Source organism: Branchiostoma belcheri, unplaced genomic scaffold (genome assembly GCF_001625305.1).
Source record: "Branchiostoma belcheri isolate BF01 breed outbred unplaced genomic scaffold, Haploidv18h27 scaffold29, whole genome shotgun sequence".
Classification (NCBI taxonomy): domain Eukaryota; kingdom Metazoa; phylum Chordata; class Leptocardii; order Amphioxiformes; family Branchiostomatidae; genus Branchiostoma; species Branchiostoma belcheri.
In genome coordinates this window covers 2,193,544-2,211,389 of record NW_017803898.1, presented here as the reverse complement: position 1 = coordinate 2,211,389, position 17,846 = coordinate 2,193,544, and the positions used below count along the sequence as shown (strand labels likewise).

General features: G+C 40.8%; 1 protein-coding gene across 1 annotated transcript; it reads left to right on the top strand.

The window, feature by feature from the left end:
• The first annotated feature begins 734 nt into the window (after window positions 1–734).
• Window positions 735–12,775, top strand: LOC109472955 (transient receptor potential cation channel subfamily V member 4-like). The gene is made up of 14 exons (XM_019772822.1): window positions 735–846; window positions 1,076–1,225; window positions 1,773–1,871; window positions 2,072–2,157; window positions 2,364–2,444; window positions 2,853–3,050; window positions 3,820–4,038; window positions 4,221–4,316; window positions 4,670–4,740; window positions 5,154–5,254; window positions 6,654–6,925; window positions 7,373–7,530; window positions 8,098–8,251; window positions 12,716–12,775. Exons 1-14 carry the CDS (start codon window positions 735–737, stop codon window positions 12,773–12,775), a joined length of 1,857 nt encoding a protein of 618 aa, XP_019628381.1.
• Window positions 12,776–17,846: the final 5,071 nt, after the last annotated feature.

The following is a 17,846-nucleotide window of genomic DNA, read 5'->3' as shown; positions in this document are numbered from 1 at the left end:
ACTTTGATGTCAGATAGCGTCCGAACGGCTCGCGCTAGGGTCACCAAACTTGGTGACTTTTCCTAAAATATTGTTAGCAACAATTTTATATTAGTGGAATAAGATCATGATTTAGGGGGTTGCCATGGCAACGGGTTTCTGACGGGCATTGTTTGCTAAATTTAATAATTTTCGTTTCTAATACAATCTTATGGGTTTTATGTCAAGTTACACATGGTTTCTAATATTAACAATATCTCATGTAATTGTATGTACATTTTATCATTAAAAATGCATAATTTATGCTAATTTGATGACCTCGTTGACCAAAATCCAAGATGGTGGACCACGTCATCAGATCAGCTATAAACAGGTTATTCTCCTTAAAATGTCATAAATATTTCCACTTCTTTTTACAAAAAAAGGTTCATATGAACGTCTTTAATCTATTTTCAATGTATTTTAGCCTTTATCTTGAAAAAAAATTATTTTTCAAAATTCAAGATTGATGATCCAAGATGGCTTACATGGCTCCTCATGCTTAGATATGCATGAGGTCATTTTATGACGTCACTGGTGTTGCTATGGGCAACATAAGTCTTAGTACACCCTACTATTCTATTATAATCACCTTTTGCTAAAGTTATGTAGTATACCATTGAGTTTTTAGGGAATACCATATCTATACGGTTTTGGCCAATAAAATCACAATAATGACGTTATATTACGTCCCCTCCAACCACGTAGTGTACACGATGAAGGACCTGTACGAGGCAATCCTGCAGAATAACGAGAGACTCGCACTGAGGATTCTTAGCGAACACGCGGAGTATGCAACCATGGCCTGCGAAGACCCAGATCACTACGGTATTGATAACCTGCTCTATTTGCATTTTGATGTGTTACCGATTGTACAGTGTGTGGTATAGAGGTGAGACGCTCTACCTTTGGACCAAGACGTTTGGTGTTCGAATCCCGACCGTTATTGTTGTAGGGCCCGAGATGTACGATACTCAGTACGGTAGCTATAGATACGTTGAGAAGAGGAGATGCAAAGTAACACATCATAATGAGACCATTCTATCAACTTTTTCAGGAGAGTCACCGCTGCACCTGGCCATTTTTAACGGAAACCTGACGCTGGTCAAGAAGCTGGTGAGCCGAGGGGCGGACCCGAACGCGCGGTGCACCGGGACAAGATTCTCACATGCCAAGGGTACGGAGGAGGACGTTCTGTGTTACTACGGTGAGCTGAGGACTTTTGCAGCATACCATTCTAAAACATCATTTATAACACTGCGAAATAGAATGCTTCTGTATTCCACAGCGTGATCCATCCCAAAACATATTTTAGAATAGTGACATCGAGTGAAACGCTTGCTGTATTCTAAAACGTGATCTACTAGTATTCCATTTTTTTTTCAGTTGCACGTGGTCAGAACGTGCTATGCCTGCGCAAAACCCGGATGATAAGACGGGACGCCATCCTTATTTACGCGAATACAACTTTAAATGGGACGCTCTGCCGAAGTGCTATGAACAACAGATAATGGGTTTGGCTCAGGCGCAGACACAGTGCGTTCTTCTGACGTGCTTCTTTCAGTGCTGTTTTTGTACATAAAACATGGATAGGGTTAACTAACTTATTAATATAACTAGGTTAGCTACATATTCTGAATTGTCATGAAGATGTTAAGAAATTATACCACGAGATGCAACGTAACGCAACTTTGTCTTTGAAAAATATACGAGAAGTGTTACTGATAGTTAGCTTTATGTTCCTACACTTGCAGGAGAGTACGCCCTTTCACTTGCAGCCTGTCTGGGTATGGAGAAAATTGTCGAGTATTTGGTGAAAAAAGGCGCTCGGCTGGACAACAAGGACACAGAAGGTGCTCTCTTTAGCTCTATTTATTCAAGAATCGTGGCCTGGCTATATTAAGACCAGGCACGGTTTTGGCTAGTCTCTTACATTTGTCCCAGGCGCTGACTATCCAAAACCGTGAGCATGGTTCTCTCTCTCTTTGTGTGTGTGTGTGTAAAGAATATACAGTACGTAGTTTTGATTTTGGTTGTTATAACATCCATTTAGGAAACACAGTTCTGCACGTGCTGGCCAGCATGGAACAGACTGACGCGTCTATGGCCATGGTCAAACTGGTGTTGAAACTCAGCCAGGTACGAAGGCCCATGTGGACATTTTCTTTCTGAGATCGAAAAAAAAACATCTGACATAAAAACACTAAAGGCAAAGTACAACAATAAAGATCTCAGCCTGGTATATAGCTTTTACAAGTTTGCGTTATTTTCTAAGTGTAAAGATACCTACAAATTTCTAGTCTTAGAAACCTACAAATTTATCTACTGAGGATGACTTTACCCAGGGGACGGAGAGTCTGGAGACGATCGAGAACAAAGAAGACCTCACTCCGGTTAAGCTGGCAGCAACTAGCGGTAATCTGGAGGTAGGAACATCCACAATGACCTTGTTTCTCGTTCTGTAATTCGTATCTCTGCGTTTAGATATATACAGTATATATCTCTTACTTCACGTACGATGTTCAACGATGCAAGATTCATCCAATCAAATTGGCAGAGGCTAACGGTAAAATAGAGTTAGACAACCAGAGTGTTGTCCTATATCGTCGCAAAAAGGGTAAAGAGGTGAAGTCTGCCATAGCTGACTGCTTTGTTGATGTTTCATTTTCCGAACGAAATCTGGCCCTTGCCACACAGCTCACACAGTCACACAGACTTTTAGATGTTCCTGTTTCACCTAGACCAGAGCTACAAACACCACGTGCTATGGACGTACAGCCCTAAGTTTCCGAGCGTTTGTATAACCATGTGTGTTCTGTTCACCTGCTATGCAGATGTTCCAGTTCCTCATAGACCACAGCCATAGGCACTGCGTCTTGTGGAGGTACGGCCATGTCTTCGAGTGTTTGTACGGCCTGTCTGATATTGACATACCTCCTACCGATGATGCAACTTTGACAGTCAAGCGTGGATACAGTCTACTGGAGGTTGCGATCTACAGTGACATACACAGGTTCTACACTAACATCAAGGTAAATGCAATCTTAGACGTACTTGTATCACAAGCAACATCCCAACAGACCCTTCAAAAGAGGAGGATAGGCCTTTGGCGTGGGACCACTATTTTTTTCTCCCCATCCTCAGCTGGTGGCTGGCAAGAAATAGCTCCAGTCATTATTGATCAGAGGATAGTAATTTTCCATCAATTATGCAAATAAGTCATTATGTAAATGAAGACTATCTGCAAACGTTCCCGTCGTTCTCATCTATATGTCAGTGTGTTTCATAGCCCTATTATCGAAAACAGATTTATACAAATGCCTCATTAATCATGCAAATTAAATCCTAATTTGCATAATTGTAATATTGTTATATCAAGCAGCACTTAAACTACCTACATTCAAATGACGATCCGTCAACCGGTTCTCAAACCGTCCTACAGTTGATAAACATCACGTGACTTCTTTCCGAGCAAAAGAGTTTCCATCTAACCATCTAAATTTGATGACCCTAGCATCTCCAGATGGCGAGATATAAAACCGGAAGTTGCGCTGCAGTATCAAGGGAAGACACTAGGGGGCCCAAAATCTAATAATTACTAGTTATCGTCACACCCTACCAACACACCAAGTATATATGAAATCAATCAATCCAGCCAGCCAGCCAGCCGTTTTCGCTATGCACACAAACTCCGGAAACGTTAACATAACCTTTTTGGCGTAGGTAAGAGTAGTTTATCAATACTAGTATTACGTGTAGACCTACGTTTCAACCTGGCATGTTTAATCGTTGCGCTTCCAGGCCGACCAAATGATCCAAGCCACGCCTATTAAGCAGTTGCTGGAAAAGAAGTGGAGGCGCATGCGGAAGTGGTTCTGGGGGTTCGCTGTGGCTTACCTCATTCACATCATCATCTTTACCGCGTGCTACTTGCACAGGCCACTGAGGAGTGTGGAAACGGTCCTGAATAACGGGACACACAACGTCACATTGGTGCACGTGGAAAAACTATCCAGGCAGGTAATTATAAGTTTTGTATTTCTTTTCATGATTTACTTTACTAACGACATTAATCACCATCCAGTTTTTTTCACTATTCGAGATTAACGTAATACATGTTTGGAAAAAAGAAATAAAGTTATTAAGTTAGTTAACATAAAAGAAGTTAATAAAAAGGTTAATTGATATCCCACTCATTCCAGGAGTGGTACGAATCGCCTGGGCTTGAGTTCGGAAAGAGGATCACAGCGGGGATCATAGGAATTTTAATTACAGTTATGGTATTTGAGACATTCGAGGTAGGCAAATGCTGTTTCAAATTCTCTCTTTCTCCACCTCTCCCCCTTATCACTCACTCTCCCTCTCTCTCTCTTTCTATATATAGCAACATATAGCTTCATATATTTGTGCTAAATGTAGCTTCATCTAGCTATACGTACTAACACAAATACATACAAATGACATATGTATATGCTAATATATATCTATATCTACATATATCTATATCTGCATATATCTATCTATATCTATCTATCTATCTATCTATATATATATATATATATATATATATAGAGAGAGAGAGAGAGATACGTTAGTGGCGTTGCTCATACTAATTTGTTATTTGTCTCAGAGATGTTACTTCATGCTAAAGCATTATTCAATGAAGACAGGGACATACTTCTTTGGCTACGGAGTCGGCAACGGACCCTTCCAGTTTGTAAGGTACCTTAAAACCGATACTAGATTATCCTAACTCAACCCCTGCAACTAAAAGATTACTTATTACTGGTTCTTATGGAGGCTCTGCTGAAATATTTTACGTTGACTATTTGAAGGATATCTCATTCAAGTAACATTCACATCAAGGCTGTGAGCTGAAAGTCGTATTTCTTCTTCTTCTTCTGAAGTACCCTCGAACGACCCCTGTACAGGTATCACTGAGGGGGGGGGGGGGCGGTACACGGGTTATGGCAGGGCGGCTTTCTACTAAATATTGTACGAGGGTTTACTTCTGGCGTAGATAAAGGTACATAAAGAGAGGTTTATGCATTACTTTTTCTTCTATTACAGCATTGTGTACTATATTGCAGTATCGTATGCGACTTTACCTTGGTATGTGTATACCGAGCCCCCAGATTCGATTATGGCCATTGCACTTGTGTTCGGATGGACGTTGCTGCTGTACTTCGCGCGGGGCATCAAACATCTGGGGCCGTTCACGGTCATCATTTTTCGGGTACGTATAAGTAAGTTGTGACATTTGCCACTCTTCTTCAAAGTCACTTAATGAAATTAGTCGTTCATATCCTTGTTGTTGACAGTATAATGCATAAAGATGACAGGACAGAGACAAAGTGACTGCGAAGTTAGCCACAACTTTAATATATTATCGCAGTTACTTTTACATTGAAAAATAAATTGTGAATTCATAACACATTCATTCACAAAATAGTGTCAATCAAAACTCCCATCGCAGAAGAAAGCAAAGCAGGACACATATATCTAAAAGTGTTCTGTTTCTGCCATGTAGTTTTGTGTGGCTAACATAATTTTAAAGTCAAAGGAACAGAGCAAACTACCGCGAAGAATTAAAAGTTGTTTAGCATTGTCAGGAAGGTTGAAATTGACTCTGTATCCAAGAATCGGCTAAAAAAACTTGCTGAAGATGACTGAGCGCTGGTTGCTGATGTTCTTCTGGATGTTACTGCTGTACTGATCGCCGGAGCGCTTACTGTCATTATTCAACAGTTTACGTAGCCAAAAGGGTTACTCACCTTCGTTCTTAACGGAGTAAAGGCCAGAAGGGAGTGCTATATTCCGTCAGACATTAAGTGAAAATACATATTACTGTACAGTGTACAGTTGAATACCCATTATGTGCACAAGTCTTACAACGCATCGAATCCACGACAAACTCCACAAATACCTTTTAAACTATCCCAGAATGCATTGTGCTATGTTACAGACTTAATTTCGGGGCGATAAGTAAAAATCGTTTTGTTTCGTGTTCTTTGATATCTTACTACCAATTGGGTTTCTTGGCGTTCTTATCGCCCCTCATAAATTGGGGTTCGCCATGGGAGAAAATGATATTGATATCGCTTTACAAACATGCGTACAAGCTAAATTCTATAAAAAAACGTCGGCTAATTATGTATTTATTAAAGCATAATCCATGGGAAAATTACACTTCTTTTGGGCCTTTAGTACTCCTTTAAAGCCTGAATGGACTAAATCATACTGATACTTTACATTTACTTCTAGATTCTCGTGAGAGACATCGGTCGATTCTCTTTTGTCTATGTTGTCTGCCTCGTTGGATACACCGCAGGTGGGTGATCAGATGCATCGACTTATATCGATATAACTATGCACTTTGGCAATCTTGTGGAAGCTTATAACTTACATATACCTCTTCGTGTTTTTTAAATGTATTTCATCTTTATATATATATATCATATCTGTGATAGAGATACAATGTATGTCGTTATTTAAAGCATGTGGGCGTTGCTGTCTAAATGAAAGCTTGTAATATTGATATAATAAATGTTTGAAATACAGAAATGTTGTAGGTCTTTAAAGACAGTATTATTACCCACTATCATGCTGAGACAAATTTACGACTTGTTTTCCAGCATTTTACATCACGTTTGAGCAGGCCAAAGAGGACTTGGAACAGTTCCGTAACCTCGAGAACACCATGATGACCCTGTTCAAACTCACTCTCGGCTTGGAGGACGTCACACTCACAGTGCTAAACAAAGCCCCAAATCCCGCCCTGGCGATCTCCCTGTATGTCAGCTTTCTCATCTTCTCCTTCCTACTGATGGCGAACATGCTCATTGCGATGATGGGGGAGACACTGAGCATGTACTCGGACGGGTGGGAGAACCTATGGGAGTTACAGGTACAGCGTGCACATTGCTTATACTGTAACTAGACAAGGAAAAAAGGAGAAAACAAATAGTTGCCCGCTGTGGGTTCTTCTTGTGATTCGGTGTGATGCGCGCTATTTCAATTGCACCCAAAATTGATAAATATAGTCACAGGTAAATCTAGTAAACCTTTGCCAAAGGCAAACATAGACACTTTCAATCTACCCATTTTATGCCCCAACTCCATATCTATGTACCTAGGCCAATATAAAGTTATAGCATTTTAGAAAAGAGAGAAAGAATTGTGATAGACAGAAATGTGTAATGTGTTATGTAGTTTTAGCTTTCAGCAATAGATTATTCAGGAATAGAATTGTCACCCTTGCTATACATTGTGACATGTACCACTGTCGAGCAACAAAGATCATTCATTATTACAACTTTCAAAATTTCTGTTCTGTTTCCACATTATTTCCAAGCGTGCTTACCTGATCATTCAGTACGAGCAGTCTTACCACGCCTACCTGCGGATCGTCTTCTACTTTCTTCCGCGGCCGGAACTGAAATATTACTTACTACGGCTCTTAGGGGAGTACGTGGACATGCCTGGGATCGATCCCAAAACGCGATACCTCAGGTAAGGCTGATGCAGTAATTTGTAAGTTTGATTTTTAATGAAATTCCAGCATGATACAAGACAAAACTGATTCAATTGTTTGTAATTCATAGAAAATTGGACGCGGATAGAATCTAGTAGTACAATTGATTTGTTGAGCATCCAAACATTATACATGTATTATTGGAAAAGAAGAGTTCCGCCATCTTATATATATACCTTCAGAAGATGATGTTAACATCTACGCTTGACAAATAGTAACTATTTTTCATCGGTTATGCGAATAAAATTCTCATTTGTATATATATATATATATATATATATGTGTGTGTGTGTGTGTGTGTGTGTGTGTCTATAATATGCAAATGAGAATCTTATTTGCATAACCGATGAAAAATAGTTACTATTTGTCAAACAATAATATGCAATATATGTATATCTTGAGTTTTCGTGGAAAACCACTTAATATGCATACATGCAAATGCTACCTAAAACATAACTTTCCTGACAAAGGTAATGATTCCAATGAATCAATCAATCTATATTAATTACATGTATAGTTTTTTTTTTCTTCTTCTTGTGGATTAGGGTGAAGATTCGGGGCAAGCCTAAGAACGACAGTGAAGTCAAACTCTCGCGACGTTTCCCACCGACAATGAATTTCATAGAGGCAGCAAATCTGCAGACCGAGGACCGACCGAAAACTCGTAACCTACTGCAGCGGTTGTCTCGGAAGAAAAGAGTTAGTTCTTCATGGCCAGTCTAGCGTGTTTGTTTCTGTTCTAGTGTTTTAGTGATTACTTGTGTTTACACACCTACGCACTCATACTTTTCATTGACATTACATTGACAAAAATGAAAATTGAGTGTATAATGATGAGGATCATGAAAAGGCAACAGCAAAATATGTTAAATTTTTAATATATCCGTGGTGTTGCTATGTGTTATGGCATGCGTTGCTATGCAGAGTGGATACTTGTGTGGTTTATTGGAAATAATTTGTAGTTCATTAGAGACAGTGTGATATTTTGGAAACTACTAGTATGTCTATTTTAGTGGAAATTGTGGGGTGTATTAGAAACGGTTTAAAATGCGCGGTATATATTGTAAATAATGTGTGGTATATTGGGAAAAGGGGGTATATTGTACATAATGTGTGGTATGTTACAAACAATATGCAGTTTATTAGAAACTACTTTGTAAATTATGTGTTCTGTGTTCTGCATTGGCAACGATGTGTCGAATATTATAAATAACGTGTATTATATTAGAAATAATGTGTGGTTTATTGGAAATAATATGAGGTTTATGGGAAACAATGTGTGGTGTATTTTACACAATCTGTGGTATTTTGTAAACAATGTGTGATATATTGGGCAATGTGGGCCATATTTGAAAAATGGTGTTGTTTATTGAAAACAATGTGTGGTACTCGTATAATGGAATCGATGTGTGGTATGTATATTGGAAACAATGTGTGGAATATATTGTAAAATGTGTGATATATATTGGAAAATGTGATATATATATATATATTGGAAACTGTGTAATATACAAGTATATTGGGAAAATGTGTGATATCTTTGAAAATGTGTGATATCTTTGAAAATGTGTGATATCTTTGAAAATGTGTGATATCTTTGAAAACATGTTATATCTATATCTAGGAAAATGTGTGATATCTTCGAAATATGTTAGAAATATATAGAAACATTGGAAAATGGTGTGGTTTATGGAAATAATGTGTGGTTTATTGCAAACTTTATGGTATATTGGAAACTATGTGTGGTATATTTTATTGTAGCAACATGTGATATATTGGAAACATTGTGTGGTTTATTGGCAATGTGGGTTTCATTTGAAAATTTTTGGGGTATATTGGAAACGATATGTGCTCCTTGGAAATTGTGGCGTTATTGGAAACTCTTCTAGCAGCCCTTCTCACCATTACGTCACTGCTGACGTCAGCATCATCGTCAGTTGCCATGGACACCGAAAACGTTCGATCTGTCAGTTTTGTTCCAATAAACGTCCCCAATATTAGTCTAGTCTACTAGTCTCATGTACGCATGTGTACTGAACGTTGGGTAAAGAGAGGGAAACACTATGGATAGAGAAGCGAGAAAAGGCAGTGTTGTTTACACTCACACTCACAGCATATCTACATCCGCGTGCTGAAAACATCCGCGTGTCAATTCGACTAAAGGTGCTGCTCTGCTGCTGAACAAAAGTAGGATGTTTTTTACTCTCTAGCCAAGGAGGTTGAAACCGCTCATTGCCTTTAACGTGTAACGTTTAGAAAGTATATCTTATACCATATCTTCAACGGATTGTTAGGTGCATACGATTTTTTAAAAGTATATGTTAGACCGAACTGCACAACAGGTTGCAACAATCAGTTTTCATATCTTACGGGTAGACTGATAGCTAAGCACGTTTTCTGTAAAAACACCATCTTGTGTATACCATGATCATGAATTATTTGATGTTGGGGTTTCTCGCTGTACTGGTGGCACCGAGCACAGGAGAACCGTTTCCAGAAATATGTTTTGTCAGAAATACCTTTGGCGGCAAAATTCACTGCCCAAAGTCGAACGCAACAAGTTTCCCTACCTGGGCACCTTTTGCTGTGAATGACGTCCATCTTCAACAGAACCGCATTCGCAGCGTTCATAACTTATTCGCCCTCCCTTATGTCACCATGCTTAACCTCAGTCGCAACCTTATCTCAGCATTTCCATGGGAATCTCTGAAACACACGCCGCATCTTGGCAGACTGGACTTGTCACACAACCTAATATCTGCAATCAGGCTGGACCTGGCCATCGGCGGGCCAAAATCTCTCTGGATGGTCAACATTGCCTACAATAAACTGACCACATTCTCACAAGCAAACCTGGCCATGGGGGTCGGGTCTAAGACTGTACGTGGATGGAAAGGGATTTACTACATGGAAGGCAACCTTCTTCACTGCGACTGTCGCTTGTACTGGCTGGCAGAGATCGCACGAGAGTTTGAAGACTGTTTCCCGACTCGGTGTGTTACGGGTCCGCTTCATAACAGCTTTAGAAGAAACGGTATTTATACATGTCGAAGCCCTGAGAACATGAAAGACCTCCCCATACACACGGCAATCGTATCTGCCTGTTCTACCGACCAGAACCAGACGACCAGCAGTGCCGGTCCCAAAAGTACCGACGACGGTTTTGATGCTACTTCTCCGCTTTTTCCAAGCGAATCAGAACAGCCCAGTCCTGTATCTGTGACCTCACAGACAATTGCAGTGGCAAACATCACCAACTCAAGTGCTCAGCAAATCTCTCATGCACCCAGAGCGGTGAGCATCAACATGCAAGCAGCCGCGTTGGTAACGTTAGCAATGGGGAGCATTTTTTTGGCCATTTTACTACTCTGGCGCCGACGGCGAATTTTTCAGTCAGAGTAAAATCTTTGTAATATCCAAACAGATCTGTCGGTGGCTGCATAAGACAGTATCAAATTGTCCGGGCAGTATCCATTGCCCCCCCCCCTTCGGTGGCTAATGGACACTCCTCTGGCCAATGGATACTGCCTTGCCACCGTATGATCTGCTTGGAGAGTAAAATCTTTGATCATCAACAATCTCATGCGTGGGCTAGTCAGACACTCCGCCAGAAACAAAATTGAAATGTGGGCTGACTTTCAAATTCATGACACCGCTAGCATGCGTTTCAATGCATGAATTTTACTATCAGACATATCTACTGCATTCAGACGTGATCTCAGTGCTGTACAGTGGTTTGAAACAGCTGCATTGTGAAAAATATTGTGATGTGAAAAAGTTGTACACTCTTCAAGACACTCTTGAGGCCCACTTTCCTGTAGTTCTGTAATGTACCGGTAGAAGTCGCTTTTGCTTTGCAATCCACGATGTTAAACTTATAAGTTACAGCTTTAGGCTACACCCCGTATTTCAGGGACTAGAGAATACAAAAAATTGCTGTGAAAAGACTTATCATTTAAGATCGACTCAACCTTGACAAACTGCCCATACGATGGGGAAGTGATATTGTTTGTTGTAGAGAAGAGAAAAACAGAATATCTGATATCATTAAATGCAATAGGAAACACATTTTCTGTACTATACATGTTATGTATTACATTGTATCTCTATTGTTTGTATTGATTCATTTACTGTTTAAGTGTTATTTCAATAGTCATTGTTGATTTTTTTAGAGAATAATTAAATGATTGGATGTCAATTCGTCAATGTGTAAATACATGTGGCCGACATGTAACTTTAAAGACCAGACAGGTCTACACTTCATGTGATGTCACAAGTGTCCTCGACGCTGATTGGTCAAACGGGAACCATAAATCTCTTCGCGTGCAAACAGTCCTGAAACTAGGCCAGCTGACGTTTTATGGTTTCCGGCGACAAATAAAAGCGTTTGTGGCTTGTCCTAAACCTTAAATTTTACCGTCTCTTAAACTGTCTCGTGGTGTGAACTAGAGGTCATGGTGACCTTGAAACGCGAATGTACCGTATTTCTGGCCTGATGCCCGCAGAAAGTCGGGTTCAGTGGTTAGCTGGTCTACTGTATGGTTCCATGACTGACAGGGCTTTCCCCATAGGGACAATGCATAGCCAAACCTTTGAAATGGTACACGTTGAAAAAAAAAAAGCTGTTGAAATGCACGTGTTTTTCTTATTGTCAAACGTAAAATAAGAATGATGATCAAACTCTTTAATATATACGCTGAGACTACCCAGAACCATGGCTGGGCCTAACCCTAACCCATCCAGGCATAGAACTACATGTAAATAGGCACGGTTCTGGGTACGATAGAGACTATTCAGAACCGTGCCTGATCCTAACCCTAACCCATTCAGGCATAGAACTAGATAGGTACGGTTCTGGATAGTAGAGACTATCCAGAACCGTGTCTGATCCTAACCCTAACCCATTCAGGCATAGAACTAGATAGGCAGCGTTTTGGGTACAATAGAGACAATCCAGATCAGTGCCTGGTCCTAGCCCTGTGCCATTCATTCAGACATATATATATATAGAACTAGACAGGCAGGGTTCTGGATAAAATATGCCCCAATATCAAGTACAAATCACGTACGGTTCGTAAAAAACAACAGATGTTTCCCCTGTTTCGCCAAAAGGCACGGCCAAGGGTACGTTCCAGGGTTCCGGAATTCCCTATACAAATACAGAGCAGTTCTGAACCTGACCTGGACGTCCCTGAGGTCACCCGGGTCAATGACCTGCAGTAGTCCTTTTCCGGTCAGTGACCTCTAGCCATCCCTTGTTGCTAAGCGACTGTCTAGGTTTGAATACATGAATTAAAGCAGTTTGTTCTTAAGGTGTAAATGTCCACTATAGTGTCCGGTTTGGTCAACAATTATTGTTGACTCTCGCCTGTACTGTTTGACCTGCAAATATGTACCACGTAGAAAGCTTCTACAGGTGTGAGAGGGTCTGCATGGGGGGTCTTGTAAATTTAGGAAGAACAATGGCCAGCAACGCGTAATGCTCCTGTCTTTAAATCTGTTAAAACTAGTTTTAGTCTATTGTCTAGATATTAACGTTAATGAATCCAATGTAATTTCAGGTCGGCAAAACAAAAAAAAAAAAAAGAATATTCTGGATGACGAAATCTGTCTGAAATTGACATTGTCATTACTTCAATGTACCACATTTTCATTGTCATTTTATACTTTGAAATAGCCCAAAAATAAGGTACGTGAGGAGGCCCTTTACTTTTTGGGTCCAACTTTTAATTAACATGGAACCTACCACATCTAGAAAATGACCAAAAATTGACTTTAAAAATCCAATTTTGCTGGCCTTAAATCTCTTTGTATGTTAACTTTATGTTTGTTACATAGAATGAAATGAAATACTAAATTTTTTTTTTAAGTTTAAAAAGATATCTTCGTATCTTAACTAACCCTACACACGTGTCTGTGCACAAGACGAGTTTAACACACACACAGCTCCAAGGTTAGTTTATAGCGAAGTGTCTTAGTTTCCAGGTCAGTCGTAAGTCACCCAACCAAGGACACATGGGGGGGGGGGGGGCAAAGTACAAGGTCGGCTCTTTTTCATGACCCTACCTGCCATAGTTACATCATTGTACTCAGTAACGGTACAATGCTAGGCTCTACCAGACTACCTACGCTGGCTATATATAGGAGAATATTTGCCAGGGGAGCTTGGCCGCCTTGTAGGTTTGACTGCGGCCGCGCAGTTAACAAAGAAAGTACTAGTACCTCCCCGCTACCGGACTCCCTTGACCAATTTTACTCTCCTGTTTGCCGAATTCTACTATCCGTATTCGCATAGAAAGGCCTGGTGGAGGCTAGTACAATACCGCGAACATTATTTAGGCACAGGTCTAAAACACTAGAACAGTAACTTGAATAGACGAACGCCCAAGTGTATAACTTTATCCTTTTTTACCTTTACTAAAATTGTTTCTATTCCGTCATTCATTCAATTTCGTTTAACCAATCTCTCATTCATTCATTTCATCATTCATTTCAGTTTCGTCCCCCTCTCCCTCGTTTCATCATCCTTTCGCGTCCTTCGATCTGTCGTTCTCATGATGTATTGAGTTTAAATACGTCCCAAGGCCCCCAAGCCTCAGAATAGTCACGCGTCGCAGCCATCAAGGCCAACAAGGCCCCGTAGGGCAATGTCTGGAGTTCGAGGTTACCAACGGTCAATGCACTGCAGTGACCTCCGGAAATTCCCGCCATTTTTCACACACAATTAGAGAAGTGTATTTTCTGTGGCAGCTTTTCTTGTGTCAGGAGAGAAAACTTTAGGTTCGATCGGTGCTCCTAGCGGATGCTTTCAGTACTGCAGCTGTTTGTCCCTTTCTTTCTTTCTTTTAAAACTCATATATTCGTAGCATTAAACATGATATTAGTCTTCAGCCATATAAGATGACTGTTGCGTCTTTTGTGTTACGGGAATTTAGAGGGTCTCTTTGAGTGTTTCCTTATTTTTCTTGTCTTATGTCATTGAAATTATAAAAAAAGAGGTATTATAAAAACATTTACTGTACTACGCTACCCTGTAAATTCCTAGGTCTTCACACTATTGGCACAGACGGTATCAAACGCGCAACGAACTCAAGTTACCTTCCAATGTAATTAGTTTCCCATCCTCCACTCACCAGATATCCACAGCTACGCTCATACTGTCACGTCTGTCACATCAGTCGAAAACAACATGTGGTTTTAACAAAACCATGAAAAAATTCATTTGACGTTTCATTTATTATCCATCTACGTGCATTCTTCCTCTAACTTGCACGTAGCACTACAGATAATACAGATTTGACCCCCCCCCCACACACACCGTTTTAAATTGATCGTCACTTAGACACACAGTGTCCGTATGAACATAGAGGTTACCTCCATGGTATGAACTACAGAAAAAAACATATCGGTTTCTTTTCACCCATTCTAACCATATTATACGCCCATGCACCAAAATATCCCAAACAAATGTCTTAACAAGTAACAACAAAAACGACACGAATGAAATGTCCTGCGCCAGACGCACTACATGCCGTCCCACACGTAATTTTGCACAGGTCGCTGAGATTTAACAATACGCCTTGGCCCTACCTATTAATGTGTGTAAAAGTGTCGGAGTCAACAAGAGGTGAAACCAGACACCTTGCAGAAAAACAACCTGAACAGGTAACCATTGTGACGTCACTGGGACAGGTGTGTGCCACGTCCCAAACACGCTTTGGACCATTCTATTGTAGGAAAACTTTCAGGGGTTTTAAAGTCCAGGACATGTGTAGTTCTATTACTCTTCAAGCAGAATTTTAGGTGTTTATGTCAAGCTTTCTTTCTTTATACTGTTGTTGTTTTGTTTCTGTGGTCTATTGGATACTACCTTGCCAATTTCATACTGTTAATATCTGCTTTAAGAGACTAACGCTAGCTTAGCCTCTACCGGGTTTCAGAAGTGGCCGAAAATAGTAGAAATTGGCCAAATAGACAGATAATATGCCATAAGCAAGAGGGGAGTTGGTCCGCTCAAGTGGTAGAGTTTGGCGAACTGCCAGCCTTAAAGCCTGTTAGAGGCCAGAACTACATGTAGTGGCCCTGTCAACAGTCTGGCATCCAGGCTAGAGCAAATACTAATCTCCTTGCAGATCCTAGGGTGGCCAGGTAGTATCCATTGACCAGAGTGGCGTATTGGACCCTCTCTGACCAATGGACACTGCCTGGCCAGTTTGATACCGTCTTTTGCCACCCTAGGATCTGCTTGGAGATTACATGATCCAGGCTAGAGCAGGGGTGACTGATCTCGTAGCAGATCCCTCTCGGTGGCAAAAAAAAGTGTATCAAATTGGCCAGGCAGTATCCATTAGCCACAGAAGGTCACCGGCCACCGACGGGTGGGGGTAGCGACAAAAAAAAGGCCATATATAAAAAGCTAACGATCATTCCCCCACAACATCTGCTTGGAGAGTAGGGTGACTGCTCTGCCCAAACGCAGCTGTTGTTTGCCGGGGGGAGGGAGGGAGGGGGTGTGATATCCGTCCTGCCCAGTCAGCGGGGTGTCTAGCCTCACGCCAGGTCTAGACGGGTGACCTTCCGTGACCCACTGACCTTGGCCCAGTAATGACGTCAAGGTCAAAAGTACGAGGACGTTTCCGGTGGAAATATGAGAACAAACAGCCATGATTTGTTGTTTTGAAATATTGCAGATGATGCAATATTTACTGAAATATCAAAACAACTGATATGAAAATACGAGATTGCTAAAACGTATAAATACATGTATATCCAATGCAAGATACGATAAATTTAGCCAGGGACATATTTTAAGATAGGAGATATTGGTTATAATTTTCGGATCTGCGCTTTTTATGATATTACGATTGAAATATTAATATGAAAACAAACCCAATTGCAATTCCTAAAATCTATTCCAAGCATAGTCATCACTGTTACACAGTAGTGAAGTAACCGTGACAGAAAGAACTGAAGAGAATCATAAGTCAAACATTCGTCTCTTCTTTCCCAGAAAAACAAGTAAAAATTTTTGACACAAAGTGTTGACGTTCACCAGACACACAGTAGATCACTGTTGGGATCAAAGTCACGTGCAGTCTCGCGTGACTTGAGAGTTGTTTACATGTTCGAGAGGAACCCTGGTGGGCGGGAACGTGCCTTACCGCACGTAACCATACGCCGAGCCCGATAGCCAAACCACCGTAGGCTCCCCGGTATCTCTGCGGTGCTGGGAGTGCCGCCTGCCCGCCCAGGCCGGCTGGAAAAAATATAGTCTCTACCAGGTTTCTGAAGCGGCTGGAAAGAGTAGAAATTGGCCTAGTAAACAGATAACATGTACGTTATCTTTATATTTGTCTAATAGTAGCAACTGGCCTTCTAAACAGATAACATGCATGTTAATTATCTGTCTATAAGGCCGATTTCTACTCCTTCCAGCCGCTTCCGAAGCCATACTACTACTACTACTGGTACTGAGACTAGGATGTGTGTGAGAAAGGCTCAGTAGGACTGGGGCCAGTAAAACACTCAGGCTAGCATGTGGGGTATAGCAATGGAGCAATAAATTTTATACCTGCGTATTATCTATACGGCTCTCATGTGTAGCCTCTAGCGCTGGTCGAGGCTATAGATTCTGTGTGCGTCCCTGATTTCCTTTAAGTGGAGAGAGAAAGAGGGAGAGAAAGAGAGATGAAGGGAGAGATGGATGGAGAGAGATAGAGATGGAGAGGGTGAGAGTTTGGGTGCATGAGAGAGAGAGAGAGAGAGAGAGAGACTGAATGATCACCATGTCAGATCAATACATTCCTCTGTCATACACACACACACTCACACACACATATGCACATGTAGAGAGAGAGAGGGAGAGAGAGAGAGGGAGAGAGAGAGAGGGAGAGAGAGAATGATAAACAAGTTAAAATCAATACTATGCTCCCCCTGGGCTATCGCGCCTGACCACATTACAAGTATATCCCGATAACTGAATAACAACCCATCTAAAAGCCTCCTGAACCCACTAATCACATCTCCCGAACTGGGAATATATCGATCGTCTTTCTAGGTCACGTTCGTGTTATTCTGATGCCGGGGCCCCAGCCTAATGATGAAGTGTTTTTAGATATGTATGTTATGCTTCAAACTGTACGATTCTACCGCATGATATAGTAGCTTTATTAAAATGGCAATGTCATATGACGTGACAAGTCACACGTCGTCTTTTCTTGCTAATAGATTGATGGAGCATACTTGTATATTACAATTTGAGAGCCATTTACCGTTCTTTTTATTGGTGTATTTT